Below are 19,777 nucleotides of genomic sequence, written 5' to 3' on the forward strand. Positions count from 1 at the left end.
CACCAATGTGGACTAGAAGGGAAGGATCACCGTCCCTCAATCTGCTGGCAATGCTCCTACTTATACGGCCCAAAATGCCGTTAGCCTTCTTGGCAACAAAGGCACACTGTTGACAACAAAGGCACACTCATATCCAGCTTCTCAGCCACTGTAACCCCTAGAATTGGCAAATATCCAAGAATTGGCAAAACAATATTCATAAAAGTAGAACAAGAAATAGCCATACTGTGCCAAAATTCCTCCCCAGTGCCACAGGAGTGAGATTCACAGATATAGATTTGGTATTTCAGCATTTTGACCTTCAATACCAAAGAGCAGCCATTAGACAACAAAAATATGTAAAATGTCCAATTTCACTTTATGGTTATTTGAAGGCAAAAAAACCTTGGGTGACGTGGGGAGAGGAAAGGAAATGGAATGGTTTTCTGAGAAGTGGAGAAAGGAATTGTTAAGAGTCAATCACAAAAATCTGGAAGCAGTTTTTTATGACAAAAGTCTACAACCAGTCTACCATCACTGCTATCCAATAACATATATGTGCACACCACATTAATATTGTATTATATCCAGCATGTAGGCAGTTACATTAACTGAGTTATCTTCTGTATTCCCCCTTTTGGTAAATCTATGTTTATACCTTCCCTTCAGAACTGACTCAATTTCTGAGATATACCAAAGTATCACATCTCAGATCTTTGAAGAGCTGGTTAGGGGAAAATAACTGGTAATGATCTGCTGAAAAAACTGTTGAACTGGAAGGGGGGAAGGGAGAGAGGGAATGAGCACCATAATAATTCCTGGGGGAATTCCATACCAAAAAATTAAAAATTCTGCACCCAATATTTTAAAATTCTGCAATATTCTGCATATTTTATTTGTAAATATAATGCAATATAATTACTCTTGTTTCAATTATTTCAGTAATTTATTTAAACTACAATACAACGGATGGAGAATGGGAATGGAGAGCGCTGGAGGAAATCCCCAAACCCTCTTGCCTAATAGTAATGTAGCTAGGTTTGACCCTTTATTTCTAGTTATTAGTCAACAAATATATGCAGCCATATGCTCAGTGTTACATCATAGGCAACTGAAGACCAAATGAGGGTTTGGGAATCACACTCACAATTTATATTAGCTACTGACCATCTCCAGAAAGGTCAGTAGGAAACAGTTCATGGCGCACATTTTCATAGGAATTTTTTTCAGTCCAAAATTTTAGACCAGTTTTAATCACTGAAGCACCATAAGCATTTATAAGGCCATACTGTCCTTTACGCCACTCTAGCAATGTAAAGGAGCCTTAAAACTTTTACACCTGTTCTATACTCCTGGGGGAATTCACAAAGACAATAGGAACAATTCACTAAGCAGGCAGGCTGCTACATTCTGCTCTGAGGAGAACAGAGCCTGCCCCATGCTTACCTCCTCAGAAACACCCGAAGCCCTTCCCTCCATGGAAAGTTGCCACAATAGTGAGCAATCGGGTCACAATGTATGTCTTTCTTTCTCACATGACTGCCCAGCCTCCCCTGCCCCCTCACAGTGATTTACATCTCCACCAGCTGCTCCAGGTGCCCAAACAAACCTGCCTGCACTGCTGGGGATCTTTGTGTGACTGCTCTTTTGCCTTTTCCTTTGCTTCCCTGTCAGAAGTCATTTTTCTGCGGGAAAGCAATGAAATCTGCAGGATACATGAATTCTGTGCAAGTGTAGTGACACTCAGGAGTACATAATGAGAGACTACATAATATCTGCAACATACTACAGAAAAGTACCTAAAACTATCCAGATACAAAAGCAAGACAGGCTGAAGGAGATCAGTTAGGCAGGACACAAACTTCAGAGGGCAAAGGAGTTCAAGCAAACCCAAGAAGGTGGAAATAATTATATAAATGGAAAGACCCCAAAGCAAGGAGGACTTACTGAGATTCGAAGTGATGTTAATATACCCTATCAAATTCACCCCCAATTTGCCACATGTTAAGTATTCCACTTAGAATACTGCATAGGAACAAGAACTGCACTTGAAAGATTAAGAGAAAAACTTTTCAGAATTAAATACATTGTCAAAGAGGCACCAATATGGAAATATTTGCAGATTAACAAAGAGCCTATTATCACAACTGATATGTGATCACATGGTCTCTAGGCCATATTTCTTCATGGTGATAATCTAGTGGCACATGCTTCCAAAGCACTGATCAATATTCAGCAGAACTATGATCAGATGGAAAAACAAATGTTAGATATTGATTTTGTTAGTGAACATCTTTATGAAGATGTTTGTGTACAGAAAATTGTCAATGTAAAAACAGACCAGATGTTGGAAGCCTCAGTACAGAAACCACTGTGCAAGACACCATTTAAACTTCAGAAAATGATAATGAAATTTTAAAAATGCACGTTAATTGTGAAATTCAAATTTGGTTAGGAGTTTCTTAATGTGGACATGCTTTCAAGAGAATATGTAACCGAAGAAAGCAGGGAGCAGCAGAAACAGGGGTTTGAAGTAAATTGATTCAAGTGCTACCAATTTCTGAAACAAGTTTGGCAAGCACAGGTGAGAAACCCAAAATAATTGAACCAAACAGCTTGGAAGAATAATTCTAAACAGGTAGCCAGCAAAAAAAAAAAAAAACCCAGGTATATCTCCTAGAATTAAAAAAAACCCACACACAATTTACTGGGACTAAAGAGATTAAATTGCTACATATGGTGAGATTCTGTTCTAAGGGCATTGTATCATAATACCACAAAACATGAGGTTGGAAATAGTATGCAAGGGATTCCACAGTGCCCGTCTGGGTATTCTATGGTGTAATAAAAGATCTTAAGGTGCCCCACACTTGTCACCCATGAATGCTGACATCAAAGACAAGGTATCTAAATGTGAAAGCTGTAATATATACTGCAAAAAGAATGCAAAGGAACCACTGAAACCACATAGGTTTCCTGACCACTTTTGGTCTGGAAAGATTACAACTTCTTAACAGTTTACTGCTCAGTTTTTTTTAAAATTGAGGCACTGCACAATATAGCAATATAACAACTCACCGTAAATTTCAGTTTTCTATAGATGAATCAACAACCAAAACTGTCCCACAACCACAAATGGCTCAGTTTTGCAATACTCTTTGTGGCATCAGTTCAGGCACATTATATAAAGCCCTTCCTATGCACAGTCAAATGAGTTAGCAGAAAAATCAGCATAAAGAGCAAATAACTTGATTAAAAAAACCCTGAGGAGTCCAGCAGGCTGCAGCATATTACCACACAACTCACAATACTCTTTTTGGGTCCCCCATTCTGAGAGATTCATAGGCAATAGGGCAAAAACCATAGTGACAATGCCTAACAAGTTTCTTGAGCCAAAGGCAATTAATTCTCAAATAATAATAGAAGAGTTACCGGAACAGAAGAAATGTAAAAACAAGAATGTCAAACAATTACCCATCAATGCTAATAAGAGAGTGTTAGATGGCAACCTGCCAAAGTAACATCTGCACCAAGGTAATGAACCATAAATCACCCAAGCATCAGTAAAGAGGAACAGGAACCCTAAACAAAACCACAGGAGACACTGGCTTTCTTTTTTCTAAGGACATCAAAAATGCTCAGACAGTGCTCCTGTGCTGATCCAAGTAACACATGCCTGCCGAGTTACTGACAATGAAAAATACCAGGAGTAGTAAACACAGGAGAGGTTATTTTACTTCTTTATTTGGCACTAGTGTAACTGCTGCTGGAATAGCATGTTCAGTTCTGGTGTCTACAATTCAAGAAGAATGTTGATAAATTGGAGCAGGTTCAGAGAAGAGCCACAACGATTAAAGGGTTAGAAAGCATGCCTTATAGTGACAGATTCAAGGAGCTCAATCTATTTAGCTTAACAAAGAGAAAGTTAAGAGGTGGACTTCATAACAGCCTACAAGTACCTACATGGGAAATGAATATTCAATAATGGGCTCTTCAGTTTAGCAGAGACAGATACAACATAATTCAATAGCTGGAAGTTGAAGCTAGACAAATTCAGACCGGAAATAAGGTGTAAATTTTTAAGTGAGAGTAACTAACAGTCCAAGTCAAAATATGCATAAATGATCTGGAAAAAAGGGTAAACAGTGAAGTGGCAAAATTTGCACCTGATACAAAACTACTCATGATAGTTAAGTCCCAGGCAGACTGTGAAGAGCTACAAAAGAATTTCTCAAAACTGGGTGACTGGGCAACAAAATAGCAGATGAAATTCAATGCTGATAAATGCAAAGTAATGCACATTGGAAAACATAATCCCAACTATATATATATAAAATGATGGGGTCTAAATTAGCTGTTACCACTCAGGAAAGAGATCTTGGAGTCATTATGGATAGTTTTCGGAAAACATCCGCTCAATGTGCTGTGACAGTCAAAAAACTAACAATGTTGGGAATCATTAAGAAAGGGACAGATAAGACAGAAAATATATTGCCTCTATATAAATCCATGGTACACCCACATCTTAAATACTGCGTGCAGATGTGGTTGCCCCATCTCAAAAAAGATTTATTGGAATTGGAAAAGGTTAAAAAAAGGGCAACACAAATGATTAGGGGTATGGAATGACTGTCATATGAGGAGAGACTGGGACTTTTCATCTTGGAAAAGAGACGAGTAAGGGATGATATATAGAGGTCTATAAAATCATGACTGGTGTGGAGAAAGTAAATAAGGAAGTGTTATTTACTCCTTCTCGTAACACAAGAACTTGGTCACCAAATGCCATTAATAGGTAGCAGGTTTAAAACAAACAAAAGGAAGTATTTTTTCCTCACAATGCACAGTCAACCTGCGGAACTCCTTGCCAGAGGATGTTGTGAAGGCCAAGACTATAACAGGGTTCAAAAAAGAATTAGATAAATACATGGAGGATAGGTCGATTAGCCAGAATGGGCAGGGATGGTGTCCCTAGCCTCTGTTTGCCAGAAGCTTGGAATGGGCAACCAGGGATGGATCACTTGACGATTACCTGTTCTGTTCATTCCCTCTGGGGCACCTGGCATTGGCCACAGTCAGAAGACAGGATACTGGGCTAGATGGATCTTTTGGTCTGACCCAGTATGGCCATTCTTATGTTCTTAATTAACCATTGGAAGAACTTACCAAGTAGATTCTAAAAGATCTGCTCTAGGAATTATTCTGGGGAAGTTCTATGGCCTGTGCTATACAGGAAGTCAGACTAGATGATCACAATGGTCTCTTCTGGCCTTGGAATCTATGATTCTATGAAAGCTCCAGGTGGTGGATCCTGGGTAATTATTCTAAGAAGAAGAAGTGGCAATGTGATCAGAAATCCATCAAGATTCAGAGATACTTGTTAGCAGTAGAACTGCACAAAAAATGTTCTGTACCAATAACAAGCCAATACAACTAAGGCAGTCTCTGGATGTGGCATTCTTCTATCTATTTCCCAGACCTCTCTGCTTCTTACTCTTTTGAAATCAATTTGCTCTAGATGAAACTATGAACATTCTCAATGAAATAATCTTTTTTTTGGACACTTTTCAAGGACCCACTAAAAAAAATGATTTTACCAGTGGTCCAAAATTTCCCTTATCATTAATTCCTGATATCAAGAAAGGGAAAATTCCACATTACTTTTTATAGGAAAATCCTACAGACTTTAGAAGGGAAGTATCCAATAGAGCTGTAAGAAAATTATGCTAAAAGTATTCATAATTTAATTGAAAACTATAGTCTTTTTGTTGTATAGCTGTGAGAGAATTTTCTATCAAGCTCTATAAGATGGTTTGAAACATCTATGGAAAGGTTATCTTTTTCTACTGGATTTTTGGATAAGGAAAGAAGCCCCAGGAAGAGGCATGCTGGGGGAAACATTCATCTAGTGTAGAAAATGCAATGCATCTCTATTACAAAATCACCATGCATCTCACTGTGATTGGCAGTCTCTGTTCAAGGGTGACCAAGGACTAAAATGAAAGGGAAGATGCAGGTCAAGACAGATACAGCTGTGAGAGGAGGCTTACACAGCACTTGCCCACACTATTCTCTATGCCTTTAATATCTTACGTTTATGTTCAGTACATTTTACACTAATGTAGGGAAAGTAGCTATCCACAAAAGGTTAGAAAATCTGCAACTCACTTGACTACCCTAAATTCTGTCTAGAGCACATATTAAATACATTTAAGAAAACAAGAGTTTGTTGTGTACTAAATAAATTGCTTTAGTTTGCACAACAGAAGTAGTTTTCATGTAAATGTTGCAGTCCCCAAAACAATGGTGACAACACATCTGTAAGCATCTGTCATGAAACTCTGAATGAAAAAAAAGGACTGGGTGCTCTTAGAAACGGTTGTGAAAACAGGTGGTTTGATTCCCTAAGCAAATTAAGTATTTGCAATGCAGAATTATATTTGATTTTCACAAAGGTGACCTTGGTCACAGGGAGGACAGAGAACAATATCACCCTTCAAATTCACCTCCTTTTCAAGCAGATTTACAAAATAGCGCTGGCACTGACTCTAGATAGAGACTAGTCATCTCTTCCATCTGCAAGATAGACAGAAAACTGGCTACCAGCAAGAGGTAGGACATATTGGAGATGAAGGGAGAAAACAAAAGTCATAAACAAACAAATATGAGAAACGACTTACCTAATCGGACAAGATACTGTATCGTTAAAAGAATCATGTTCTCTACACTTAGTAACTGACCGCCAGTTAATCCCAAAAGATCCAAATCCTTGTTCTCCAGCTGTGGAATCTTGTAGCAATTCACCAGCAAGGGACTTACTACAATATCACCAACATTGCCATAGAAATAGGGTAAAGTGCCATAACCTTCAAAAACAAAAATAAAAATACTCAAAACAAACTATTACACAAAATCTTGCAACAGTTGTGTTCCCTAACTTCTGTCTAATGCTACATAGCAAAAGATGGGACTACAGTGACCAAAATGACATTATTACTGTCTACAGAAGAAATCAAGTATGCCAATAGTGTATTACCCTGTATATGTCAATATCGATTTACCAAAAGTTACTGTGATGGTTTGCCCAGCACCAAGATAGTAATTATTTATTCAAAGACAAATATCAAAGTAATCTGTTCAGTTGTTATCATGACCTTTAAATGCATAAAGCTCACATTACCAATAATTTAGTGTGCAAAATCTGCAGAACTGCAGTACAGAAGTCTTAACCTGATAAAAGCAGCACAAATTGAATCAAATGTGCTTCAGACACTGCTGTACTGTGTACTGTTTTGATGAACATTTTAAAATTTAAATGCAGATAAAGTGTTATTTTCATGAATGGTTTCATTAAGACATCAATTAATAATAGAATCTTTTTGATAAGGTTAAGAATGACAAAGATAGAAACAGACTACTTTTTTCTCATGTAATTTTTTCAAGTACATCTGTTACTGTACTACCAATAGGACACTTTTTCTCCAGGGACACTAACACTGGGCTCACCGGAGGACTGCACTGCCAACTTGCCAGGAGCCTCATCTTTAATAAGGAAATGCAATTATGGAAATTATAGAACTGTATGCTAAGGCCTAGACTTCTCTAGGCTGAACTTCCATAAAATAAAAAAAAATACAAATTAACTGTAACCCTAACCTTGCAATCTTTATTCACGTAGGTAGCCCCATTAACTCGAGAGGAACTATGTATAAAGACCAGCTGTGTGAGTAGGGATTTAGAGCAATTTTCCACTACTTAATTTATTATAATTAATTTCAGGGGTCATATAGGTAAAATGGTTCCCTAATATGCAGGGTGGTTTATAAAAAGGGGTAATAATGCACTGAATTGAACAATGATGGAATTACCCCTTCAGATAGTGGCATAACTCCCCAATTTGAGTAATTTTCTTTAATTATTATTATTTTGTAGTAACACACCTCAAAGGGACACTTTCACATTAAAAGTCATATTTTTAATGTAACAGCAATGTCCTTACACATAGTATATTACTAACAACAAACTATATACAGGTGAAATATTTTAATATTCTAATTTATATTTTATTATTCATGCTGGCTGCTTACTTTTTCCATTTTTCCTAGTTTAGACACCGGGGGGGGATTGTTGGGGGGGAAGTTAGTCAGTTTTGATTGGTCAGTTCAACATAACTTTCACTTTCTCAGTTTCAGGCAGTAGCACAGGGCTATAAGGTTTGGTTGTAAACACTGTAGAGGAATGTTTATTTGTCTTGGAAAACTGTTTGTATTGGAAAGTTGTTTTAATTCCAAGGAAATACGTCTATTCCTAGATTTTATAAAAGCCTTGTTTATACAAAACCCAAATTTAGGGTCTAATCTGATCTGGCCAGGAACCTTTTGTATGTCAGGTCTTGGCAAAAATCACCCAACTTCTCATCGTAAATATTGCACAATTAAACACAAGAGGCTGCTGAAAGTCTTACAAAATACAGTGACCTTCTGTTGTGCTTATGGGCTGATCACAAAAGTGAATTTCATTACCTCAAAAAACCTCAAATCTTTTGAGCATGCAGTTATTCAAGAAGTACAGTGTGCTTATCACAATGTGAAGCTTACCTATAAGAATCACTGGTCTGATTCCTGAGTTATTCAGCAGGTTTTCAGGAACTATTACAGTCTCTCCTGCAGGGATGGGCTGAGGCTGTAAAATTCCAGTTAACATGGATTGAGGAACTGGAACTGACAAAAGGGGCTCTATAAAATAAAGAAAGAAAAACTTCCATTATCAAAAGGCTCATACTGTGATTTGGCCCTATGAACAAATAAACACTCCTGCAAATCACTAACTGCAATAAAATTCAAAATACCTTTGCATTTCCTATTACAGTTTTAAGGAATTTAAATTAAGACCCAATATCCTTCCCTGGCCCCACCACTAAAATAAAACTTTTCTCTAACTACTGTATTGTTTCGGGGAGAGGGAGAGGAAAAATCCAAGTTTGAATATGCATCTTCTAACAAAGCCAAGTACTAGGAAAAGTGTTCACACAGGTCACTTTTCAATGCTACCTGTCAGCACAAAGAAGGAAGAGACCTCTCTAACTTTTGACCTACACTATGTAGACCAAAATCTCAAAGCTGTTTGCATACCACTTTATACTATTCTGAAGCTATAGAAAGATGAAAACTACACTTCAGTCATGAAGGAGCAACAGCAGCTTTGAAAACAGGAAAAGAAAGCACAATGCCTCAGTATTGTAATCTGTCAGCACAATACCTACTTCATAGGGATATTATGAGACTTCCTTAAATTGTTCATAATGAATTTTGCAATCCTCTGATGAAAGGTGTTAAAAAAATTCAACTTTTTTTAATTGTGGGAACTTTTCTGTTTCTAGAAGTTTGTTTAATTCAGAACTTTCTCTCTGGAATGCAACATGGGCATGCAATAGATCTATGCAAGTAAACTGACAACAACAAAAGAGAAGATGGCTTCTGACCACATGCAACATGTTTAAATGACAACTTAAAAATGTTGTTCAAGTGTTTTGTCAGTAAAAGTGTATTCACAGTTACCAGAAAAGGACTGAGTGGTCGAGCGAGAGGGCATGAGTCTGGGAGTCAAGAGATCAGGATTCTAACTTTCTGTATTACCTTCAGCAAGTCATTTAAGACAAGGTCTTCGGAAGTGGCTACTGATTTTGAGTGCCCATGTAGACACACAGAGGGCCACGCTTTCAGAGGTGCTGAGCCCTCCCCCTGTGGATGCTCAACCTCTCTGAAAGTCAGGCCCAAGGTATCCCAAACTGAACACCTAGAAATTGAGCACCCAAAAATCATTGGCAGTTCTAAAAATGTGGGGCTTAACTTCTTGTCTCAGTTTCCCTTTCAGTAAAATGGGGATAAATGAAACTTACTTTCCTTTGCAAAACATCTTGACTGCTATAAATTAAAAGTATTATTGTGGTAAGTAGTTATATGATTTAAATTACCACATGAGAATATGTAAGAAGTTAATATACCTTTTTATTTAACCTAACTGTCATCTCAATATGGATGCCAACATTACATGGTCTTGATGGAGTCCTAAGGATTCTCAATCCCCTCACTTTCAATGCCCTATATCATGGTCATCACCCTTTGAGAGCTAAGGATGACTTGATGGGATTTTCATCAATGCCATTTTGTTCTGAGTGGCCAAAGTTAAGCTATGCAAGACTCTCCCTCCCGTGCAGGAGCAGAGCATCCGCATCATGCTCTGCCAGTCTGGGAAGTTACAATCTCAACTGAGAGCCAATGGAAATTGCATCTATTTATTTTTATATTTGTATATACAACATACCTATACAAACAATTTTGGAAGCACCGAGTTATGGAGGTTAATCATGTGTTTTTATTACTACTATCCTCATCCTCACTTCTCCCCCCCCCCCATTAACTGCCATGCTCTCATACTGCCTCATTTTAAATTAGATTGCAAGTTATCTGGGGCAGGGACCATATCATCATATGTTTTTATAGAGTGCCTAGCAAAACCAGGCTCCAACCCGTGTGAGACCTGACGTCATTACTTTCCACAGAAGTAATGATATGTCCTGCACAACAGTTCAGAGAAACACTACCATGCTACTGAGCTAGAGGAGCAGAAGTTTTAGTCATGAAAATTCATTAATTATTCAAGTTTTACCTGTTCTTGTAAGAGGCCGAATTGACGGAACAGGTACAACTAAACCAGAAGGTGGGACTGGTGATCCAGGAGACCATCCCCGGTGTCGTTTCTTTGGTGGCCCAGAACTAGACATTGATGCTGAGGAGAAAAAGAAAAAGATCATTCAAAATACTCTTCTTCCCACATCCCATTTACATTCAGATATACAAACTCTGGGCTGGATTTTGACCTCACACCATTTTTATGTTGGCATAGCTCTACTGAGTTTAGAGTTACTCTCAATTTATATCAGGCCACATTCTGATTTGAGAAACACTAATATCTATAACGAGGTGTGTATCATCATCATCAACACTCATGCCAGCAACACACTACCTCTCAGGGAAGAGTTGTGCAAACAGCTACGGTGGAAAAAAAAAACAAATCTACAGTTTTCAGGCTCAACAGTATATACAGTAAAGAGTTTAAAATAAAATAATAAAAAACACAGATTTTCTTTTACCTTGATCTACCGAAAAACAGGCAGGGCTGGGGGAAGTTGAGTGAGGCATGGGCCGAGAGAATGTAGAGCTCAACACATTATTTCTTCCTCCACTACTGTTTCCATTTGCAACATCGCTGTTACGCAGTGTAAGCGGAGCTGAATACAACAAAATACACAGAGAGAGCCGCTTTAGACAATCTTTAAAATAAAATAAATCATATTTCAGAATGTAAAGCAAGAACAGAACAAGACTGGTGACTGAGTCAACTTTCATCCTGGGGCATCCAGTGGAGAATAACTCAGGCACGGCAGCAAAATTCTGATCTTTAAGTAGGGCTTCAGTATTTCAGAGGGGAAAACAGAAAAAAAAACAAAGGCAAAAACACAACCATAAAATCTAGTAAGAATTTTGAAGCATCCTTATTGAAAACTGGAAATGAGAAATGTGTGTGTCATTAATTTAGCTTCTAGGAGATCTCCAGCCTCTTTGTATATCTTTTACCTCACTTCTTAGGCTAAAAGTGATGAGAGATACAAATTTTTCAATAGGCAGCATGGGGAGATTTACATTTAGCTTGGTAAATTTTAGATTTCTTCTTCTGACTCCTATAATTTTTGGAATGTTTACCACAGAGTTATATCGTATTAGTGGGCAGTGAGGGTGGGAGCAATTCAATTTAAAGTTATATTATTCTGCAATAAAAGGGGGCCTTACTTTACCTACAGAGTCCTATCTTCAACCATAGTCTCCCAACAGGACATCATAATCCTGCACAAGTGTTTTAAAATTGGCAATTCTCAAATTTGGAACCAGTGTTAATACCTAGTTTATATGCCTGATTACTGATTTCATTGTCCAAATGAGGTGTCTATATATCCCACTGCGATTAAGGATTCACAATTCAAGCAATGAAAGAATACTAACATTAGCCCTCCTTTAAAGGAAGGTAAATTTAATGCAACATCTCTGAAGAGGCTACATAAGTCACTCATGGAGAACAACATGTAGACAGATTAAGATTCTTACCTCTTTGACTGAGAGCTATTTAAAGGTGCCATGTCACCCAAGGTTGAATCCATGGGGTTGTCGTCTCTCTTATGGAGCTCAGCCAGGAAAATAATTGGTTCCCTTTAAAGTATAGTGACCAAACTGTCAGGTTTGAGAACCAGGACACTATCCAGGGTGGGAATACCAATGGTAGTGCAAGATGTGCATGCGCAGAGTATTGAAGTGGTACACAAATTTGGGGGTATTGATAACAAAATGTACTCACTACTAGACAGACAACTCATTATCCACTTGGCTTTCTGTAAAGTAAATTATTACCTGTGGCAAATGTCTTTCCTACAAGCTGCACAGACAAAGCCAGTGGTTTCACTATGTTCTTGTTCCGGGATAGGTCTTGAGTTCCACTTATATTAATAGCAGAAGATGATTTTGCTGGACTGAATACCGAGGCGTCTGACAAAAAAAATTTGTTTGATTAAATAACTATTTGAAATTATCTATAGACATACACCCCTAAGAAGTCATCATATAAGGACTTATCTTACAAATAACTAGTACTAACTTAAATTTATATACTGTTTTTCATCCAATGATTGAAAGTAAGAAAGAGCGAAAGCAAGAGAGTTGAGATTTTGTTTATCACATTAGCAAAGAGCAACAAACAGTTAATCATTTACTATACATGGATGATCTGATACTATATGGACTGTCACAAAAGAAGATACAGCAGTTGATGACACATGTAGAAAATTTTGATGAACATATAAAGCTACAGGTTGGTTTGGCTAAATGTGTGCAGACATCTGTAAAAAGGACAAAATGGGTACAACCAAATGGCATACAAGTTAAGGAAGATTCTATCCAAGATCTCTCTCAGCATGATGCCTACGAACAAGTGAGGAAAGAATACTACAGATGAATAAGAACTAATCTACGAACAAAACTCAACTAGAAGATTTTGATCCAAGCCATTAATATATGGGCAAAACCAGTAATATGGTACACTGCCAGAATGATCAAATGGAATCAAGAGAAGAAAAAATTTAACATTCAAACAAAAAAGCTCCTAGGGATGCACAGAGTGATGAACATCAGTGAAGACATGGGCAGGATGTATGTTCAATGATGTGATAGTGGAAAAGGTTTTCTATCTGTGGAGGAGGAAAGTGACAATGAATGACGACATCAAAGTATACGAGGAGCCAGTCACAGTAAAAGATCATCTGGTCATGATAATAAGCCGTGGCTAAGTGTGCATGACCCACTCCAAGAAAGAAAGGAGAAAGCAAATTGTCAAAGAATGACTTGAAAGATTTACGTAGCAATCATTGCATGGACAGTGGCAGAGAACAAGCAAATTCATTAGCAGTAGAAGATCAACAAGCCACGAGTTTGTTAAAGGATACCTGAAAAGAGAGACAGGAAGCCTAATTATGAGCACACAAGAGGAGTCCTTAAGGCTTAATTATGTTCTAAACAAAACTGACCAATAGAACTGCATACCAAACTGCAGAATATGTTCTGAAAAGGAAAAGATGATAGAGCATGTGCTGAGCATCTGCAGGAGCCTGGCTGCAAGAGAATATATGAACAAACACAATGAGGTCACTAAGTGTCTACACTGGAAGCTCTGTGGCAAGTATGGAATTAAACAAACCATGTGGTATTATGGCCATCAAATCAAAAGTGCTCTAGAGAATGAAGAAGCTAAGATTTTATGGGATCTGGCAATTGGCACAGACCAAAAGTGCAGGAAAACAGGCTGGACATAGCTGTAGAGAAGACGACAAGCAAGGCCATGTTAATTGATATTGCCGTACTAGCAGACAGAAATATTAAAAAGAAACATGAGACTATGTGAAGTATGAAGAATTGAGCCACAAAGTGGAACGATTATGGAAAACTAGATGATCCCAGCAATAATTGGAACTCTTGGAGTGGTCCCTAAGGGCATGAATGAGTACCTCAAGAATGCGTTAGTAGTGCAAGACATCACAACCAGTGCTTTTAGGCACTGTGAGAATTTTAAAGAAAGTTAAAGAAGAAGGAGTACATTTTGAGCACCTAAAATACAGGAATTCTGTGGAGGGTTTAACAAAACTCCTGATTACCCAAACCTACAAAGTTGGATCATGGTCAGGATTTATATGTGACTCGTGGTAAATTTTAGACAGTGTCTTTCTCCTTTTTATGCTTACAGTTCTTGTATATTGTGAAGGCTATTTGCATAAAATAAAATCTCCATGATGTAATACTGAGGGATGATGACACTACTACTACTAAAAACAACTCTTCATCATGCTTAACACTTACATAGCATTTTTCACATTCAAAATGCTTTTCAAATATTATCTAACTGTTCTTCATGATAGTTCAATGGGATAGGCAAGTAAACATGATTGTCCCTTTTTATAGATTGGGAAGCTGACGCAGAGAGGTTAAGTGACTTGCGCACAGCAACAGAAAGAGTCTGTATCAGAATTCAAGGGTTCCTGATGCCACGTCTTGTGTTCAAACTACTAGAACACACTTCCCTCAAAGCACTTCACAAAGGTGGATAAGTATTATTATTCCCATTTTATAGGTGGGAAAACGGTAGAACAGAGAGTTTAAATGAATTATATAACAAATCAGATATTAGATTATATAACAAATCAGCAGCAGAATCAGGAGCATTACCCAGATCTCCTGACTTCAAGTCCCCTGCTCTAACCATTAAACATTTAATACCTGCAACTTTATTCAGATCAAATTCTACACTTTGGATGTTGTCACACAGGCAGCTCTAACTTCTTACAACGTAAGGATGAATTTTTCTGAAAGAACATTAACTGGATTTCACTGGGTAAATTAATCTGTAAAAAGTAAGCAGTTTATGTGAGGTTCCACCTACACATCTCCATACTCAAACAGAAAGAAAACAGAAGGCAAGGACATTACCAACCTGATCTGCCAAACTGATATACCTTGAAACAACACAACACTTTGGGAACAATGGGAGGAGGAGAGAGACTATTTTGCCAGCTGGAATAATCAAGGTTGAGAGTGGTCATAGGATCTCTGACTCCACTCCAGCAAAATGACTTGTCCCATTTTCACAGGAAATATGTCAAATGGGTGACCAGTTAACATAAGGTCAGAGGCTCTGGTGAAATCTGATAGTATATTATTAAATACACTGTGGCAAATGCATCTGCCAATACCTCCTTCAAGTGGGCAGTGTACAAGCATATGGAAGTTGTGTCTCTCTAATTAATATTAATATATGTATAGTCTATAACCTATATATACACAATCGTGTATTTGTGTGTATTTTCATATGCACTCACACAAAAACCACAAAAGTGTATTGTAAACAGGGCTGGTAGCAACACCTATTAAGGTTGCCCTACACTTCCCATTTTAAGACCCTATAGTCAGTTGCTTATAACTTTATGAAACTCACTGCTTGGGTTGAAATTTTCCATGCTGGGTGTCTGCCTCTAGCTGAATGGTTTTGGAAACTTTCAGAAAAAACAGTTCAGCCATTTCCAAGAACAAAACCAGGGGAAAATACATTTTTCCCATATTAAAAAATTCCTGAGACCTTCTCTGCAAAGCGCTAACACTGCTATGCTTTGAAGAAATGTCCTGAAATTTGGCAGGAGAGTGTCCTTTGTGACAAGGATGTGCCTTTTCCCATCCTTATGAAAATTCTCCCTGATTTGGCCCAGTTATACCTGTATGAAAAATTGCAGTTCGCACATGTTTATTAGAGACTTCTTGAATATCTGCAGCTAAAATCTCCAAAATTCTAACCTCACTGAGCATGTGCCATTCCCTCCCAACTCCTAGTGCTGACTGGATCTATGCAAGTACCATCCCCACACAGCGAATGTGCATGCTCTATCCACTCATAGCTCATCCATGTTGACAGGACAGTGCATACGCTATTCCTTCAGAGTGACTGAAAATTGTCCAGGATCAGGCTACAAGGGCTCATTTGGACTTTCCCTGTAATGGCTGCTAGAGGTACTGCAGGCCAGGGTGGGCTGGGCTGGGCACTGGAGCTGAGAGCAAGGAGCTTATCTGTCCTGTCCACTCCGTGACAACCCAGGCAGCATGGAGGAGGAAGCCATCTGCATTTAATGCAGAGAGGGCAAAAGATGGACTGGAGGGAAGGGAGAGAAGTAGACTGAAACAAGGAGTCTGACGAGATTGGGACTGGAAGGGTTGGAGAGAAAGAGAGACTAGGAGTTAGACTAGGAGATTGGTATTTGGCACCAGGGGAGGAGAGGCTGGGACTGGTTAGGCAAGAAGGCTGAACTGAAAGCCAACTGGGGCAGGGAGTGAGAATGGGGTAAAACACAGAGATCTGGTAAGGAGCTGGAGAGAAGGACTAGGAATCAATGGTGTGGGGAGAAGAGACAGAGATGGCAAGGAATTGGGGTGTGGTGGGAGAACTAGAACTGGCTAGGCAAAGACTCTGGGACAAGAAGAAAGTGGAGGGGGAGCCAGATTGGATGAGGAGCAAGACTAGGATTAAGAGCCAGCAGGGAGAAGGAATAGGGACTCAGCCAGTGAGCCTGGAGTAGAGAGACTTGGACTGGCTAGGCAAGGAGACTGGGTTAAGATGAGAAGCCTGGGGAGTGGAGACTGGGACTCTGCGTGCAAGGAGAATGGAACTGGGACAAGGAGCCCTGGATGGAGAAGAAACAGGACTGGGACAGTGACAGGTTGGAAAGAACAAAGCTGGGGGGAAAAACAAGTGGAAGAGTATATTCCTAGTAGAGAACATTGCTTTCCATAGCCTGCTGTCCACTGCTGTCAGCACACCCAGTGGCAGAGGGTACATATCAAGCAGCACACATCTGTCTGGTCCATCTAAAGGGTCAAACCCTGCTGATGAACCACAAGGGTGACCATATGTCATCACATGATGGAGTTTCTGTTTTTTTCAGTTTGCTTTCTTAAAAATCCAGAGAATTACTCAAAATTATATCAAATAGAAAATTATTAAGGTTGCAGACTCAAACACTAAAGTTAGGAAATGCCAGAATTAAGGTTGCTTGTCTAATCTTAATTTGGGCCCCTGTGTGTAAGCATTATGATATAATATTTAATTACATGATCACATACTGATTTTGCCACAAGACTCTTGCCTCACTCAATGCACAGGATGGACCTGCTCTGGGGATGAATCAGGACTGTGTAGTGAAAAGAGGCTGTTGTCTATAGAACTTCCGTCTCATTTGTTGTAGGTTTGAAGGTGCATAATGAACATGGCAGAGGACTATAGGAAGAGAAAGACTGGTCGCATGGAACGCTGCCCTGGAAAACTGGATTCTGTCTCTGAGATTCTATCCATGTTTCGGCAACAGGGTCCCTTTGTGATGTTGGGCAAGTCACTTAATCCAAACTTCTCACAGGAGGTCGCTAATTGTGCATTCCTCATTTTCTGCATGCCCAACTTCAGATTATAGGGCTTGATCTGCAGAAGTGCTGAGCATTCACACCTGCAAATGAAATCAATGGAAGCAGTACTTCACTATATAAAGTGCTACATAATACTTAGTACTGTGAAAAAATCCTACACATCTCAAATTCAAATATTGACCATAACCTCTCTGTGCCTCAGCTGTCCATCTGTAAATTGGGGATAATACCACCCCTTCACGTCACAAGGGTTTTGTTGAGACAAATTAATTAATATTTGTGAAGCACTTGAATATTCTTGTGATGGGTATCACAGAAAATTTCCCACGAGGAAATTAATAATTGTACCCTCATAGATGAGTTTGAATAGTGTGCAGTAAATAAGGTCTGGGGGCACTCCGTGAACAATGAGGAGAAAAAAATATTGGATAGCTGCTCACTGAGCATAGTCCAGCCTATACACTCAGTGAGGAAGTGGTCCTGTGGAAAAAACAGTATGTGCTTATATAATTAAAGGCTTATCTTGAGAACTTAGAGTTTGATTTAAGGATATTTACTTTGTATACTTTGACATATGATGTTGACAATTATAAAGCTTTACATTTTTAAATCTCAATGTCTCCTGTCATGAAACAATTATTGCTTGACCAGCTCCATAATTTCCCACAGCTATGAAAATTTAACTGGATAAAAACTGAAAAAATGCTTACAAATAAGCATTGATATGTCAAAATATACAATTCCACTTATTGTAATCATAATGCATACACACAACAGGCCCATACTAAGGTTGCACAGGCAACCTCAACTCTGGCATTTCCTACCTTTGAAGTGCTTGACTTTGCAACCTTTATGTTCTTTTAACATGCGTATATAGCTATTTGTATAATAGTTATATAACTTCTAAGGTAGCTAGGGCCTTGTACTTTAGTTACAAAGCTAGACAGAGGGAAGTACTCAAGTCCATACCTTAGGAAAGAAAAATGGTGATAAAAGGAACATATTTTCAGAAAGCAACCCAGTTTCATTACACCTACCTGAAAGCAACAGAGAAAAGTAGTTCACCTCAGTGTATGACTAGCTATGGAGACTTCCAGGGAGAAACCTGAACTTTCATCACAGGTGGTTTGCAACAGTACTTATACATTACAAACAAATATGGTGGGACTTTTTCCCCCTTGTCAATTGGAATTTGTATTATGAATGTGGCACTATCTTCACTGGAAGGTAACAATGGTAGGAGATAAAAGGGTTTGATAACTGTGACCTGAGAGAACAAATAGTGATACAAAAGGACAAGAAGAAAGAAAATCATGGTGAGTTGATAAGGAGAAAGCAGTCTATAAAAGGTGTATCTATTAACTTGTCAGCTGCAACCCAGACAAAGCTGTGTAAATATTAGATTTCTTGTTATGCCAAATAAAATGGGATTCTCATGTGCCTGCACATTTTTCATGCAAGGACCTGGAGGCCAAGACATCACAACATTCTCATTCCAGATTAGAAATATAGTCTCTTAAGTAGGAATAAAACCCAATACCTCCATCAACATGTCCCTGAACACACTGAGTAACATTTGCAACACCAATAGGAATGCTAATGTTCCATTTGTATTGTTCATTTATTTTCATCATCCCTTGTAAGCAAAAGAATTATTGAAACAAGTATTTTTAATTTTGCACTTCAGATCCCTCCATATAAGCCTATATTCTAAAATATATGTGGCCAATTAAAATTCCTGGATAACTGAGATTTTTAGACACGACAAATCCTGTTCTGTTTTTACATCATTCAGAGACAGCAGAGATGTGCACTCCATTCAATCATAGCTCAGCTGAATAAAAACTTCATGTTTCTAAAATCTATCAAATAAACAAAAGAACAGGAACTGCAATAAATCAACTTCAAAAATTGCAACAACCTATAAAGCACACCAAAGAAAAGTCACCTTTTGAGTCCAGAGGGAAAGCCCTTCTAGGTGAAACTGTTATGGTTATTAGAAAACTTCTTTATTTCTACTTAAATCAACGCACAACTCCAAGAGATAATAATTTCAAAGCTTTGGAAATATGGCTATGATGTGTCTTAGCTCAGTTAGAAAACCACTGCAGTTTATCATTACTTTTACCACACTTCAATAGTGGGAGTCAAACATCAAAAACAGAAGGCTGCTTTTTCTCCGGTGAGGAAAAAGATGTCAATTCAAGGTACTCATTCTATTGAGGATGTTCACTATAAAG

The 19,777-nt window shown here is 38.4% G+C and overlaps 1 protein-coding gene across 13 annotated transcripts in view; it reads right to left on the reverse strand.

Moving 5' to 3' along the window:
* The window catches only part of GREB1L (GREB1 like retinoic acid receptor coactivator), a 231,879-nt gene that overhangs the window by 68,477 nt on the left and 143,625 nt on the right, over positions 1 to 19,777 (reverse strand). For 11 of the 13 annotated variants that reach the window (XM_043508012.1, XM_038390230.2, XM_038390228.2 and 8 more), the window contains 5 exons: positions 12,441 to 12,575; positions 11,132 to 11,269; positions 10,648 to 10,767; positions 8,577 to 8,714; positions 6,660 to 6,845 (listed from right to left, as the gene is read on the reverse strand). In XM_043508012.1, coding sequence (XP_043363947.1) covers positions 6,660 to 6,845; positions 8,577 to 8,714; positions 10,648 to 10,767; positions 11,132 to 11,269; positions 12,441 to 12,575 — 717 coding nt within the window. Of the gene's footprint in view, positions 1 to 6,659; positions 6,846 to 8,576; positions 8,715 to 10,647; positions 10,768 to 11,131; positions 11,270 to 12,440; positions 12,576 to 18,602; positions 18,819 to 19,777 lie in introns of those variants that run through there. The other 2 variants (XM_043508016.1, XM_043508009.1) reach the window with 2 other exon arrangements.

Source organism: Dermochelys coriacea, chromosome 2 (assembly GCF_009764565.3).
Source record: "Dermochelys coriacea isolate rDerCor1 chromosome 2, rDerCor1.pri.v4, whole genome shotgun sequence".
Lineage (NCBI taxonomy): Eukaryota > Metazoa > Chordata > Testudines > Dermochelyidae > Dermochelys > Dermochelys coriacea.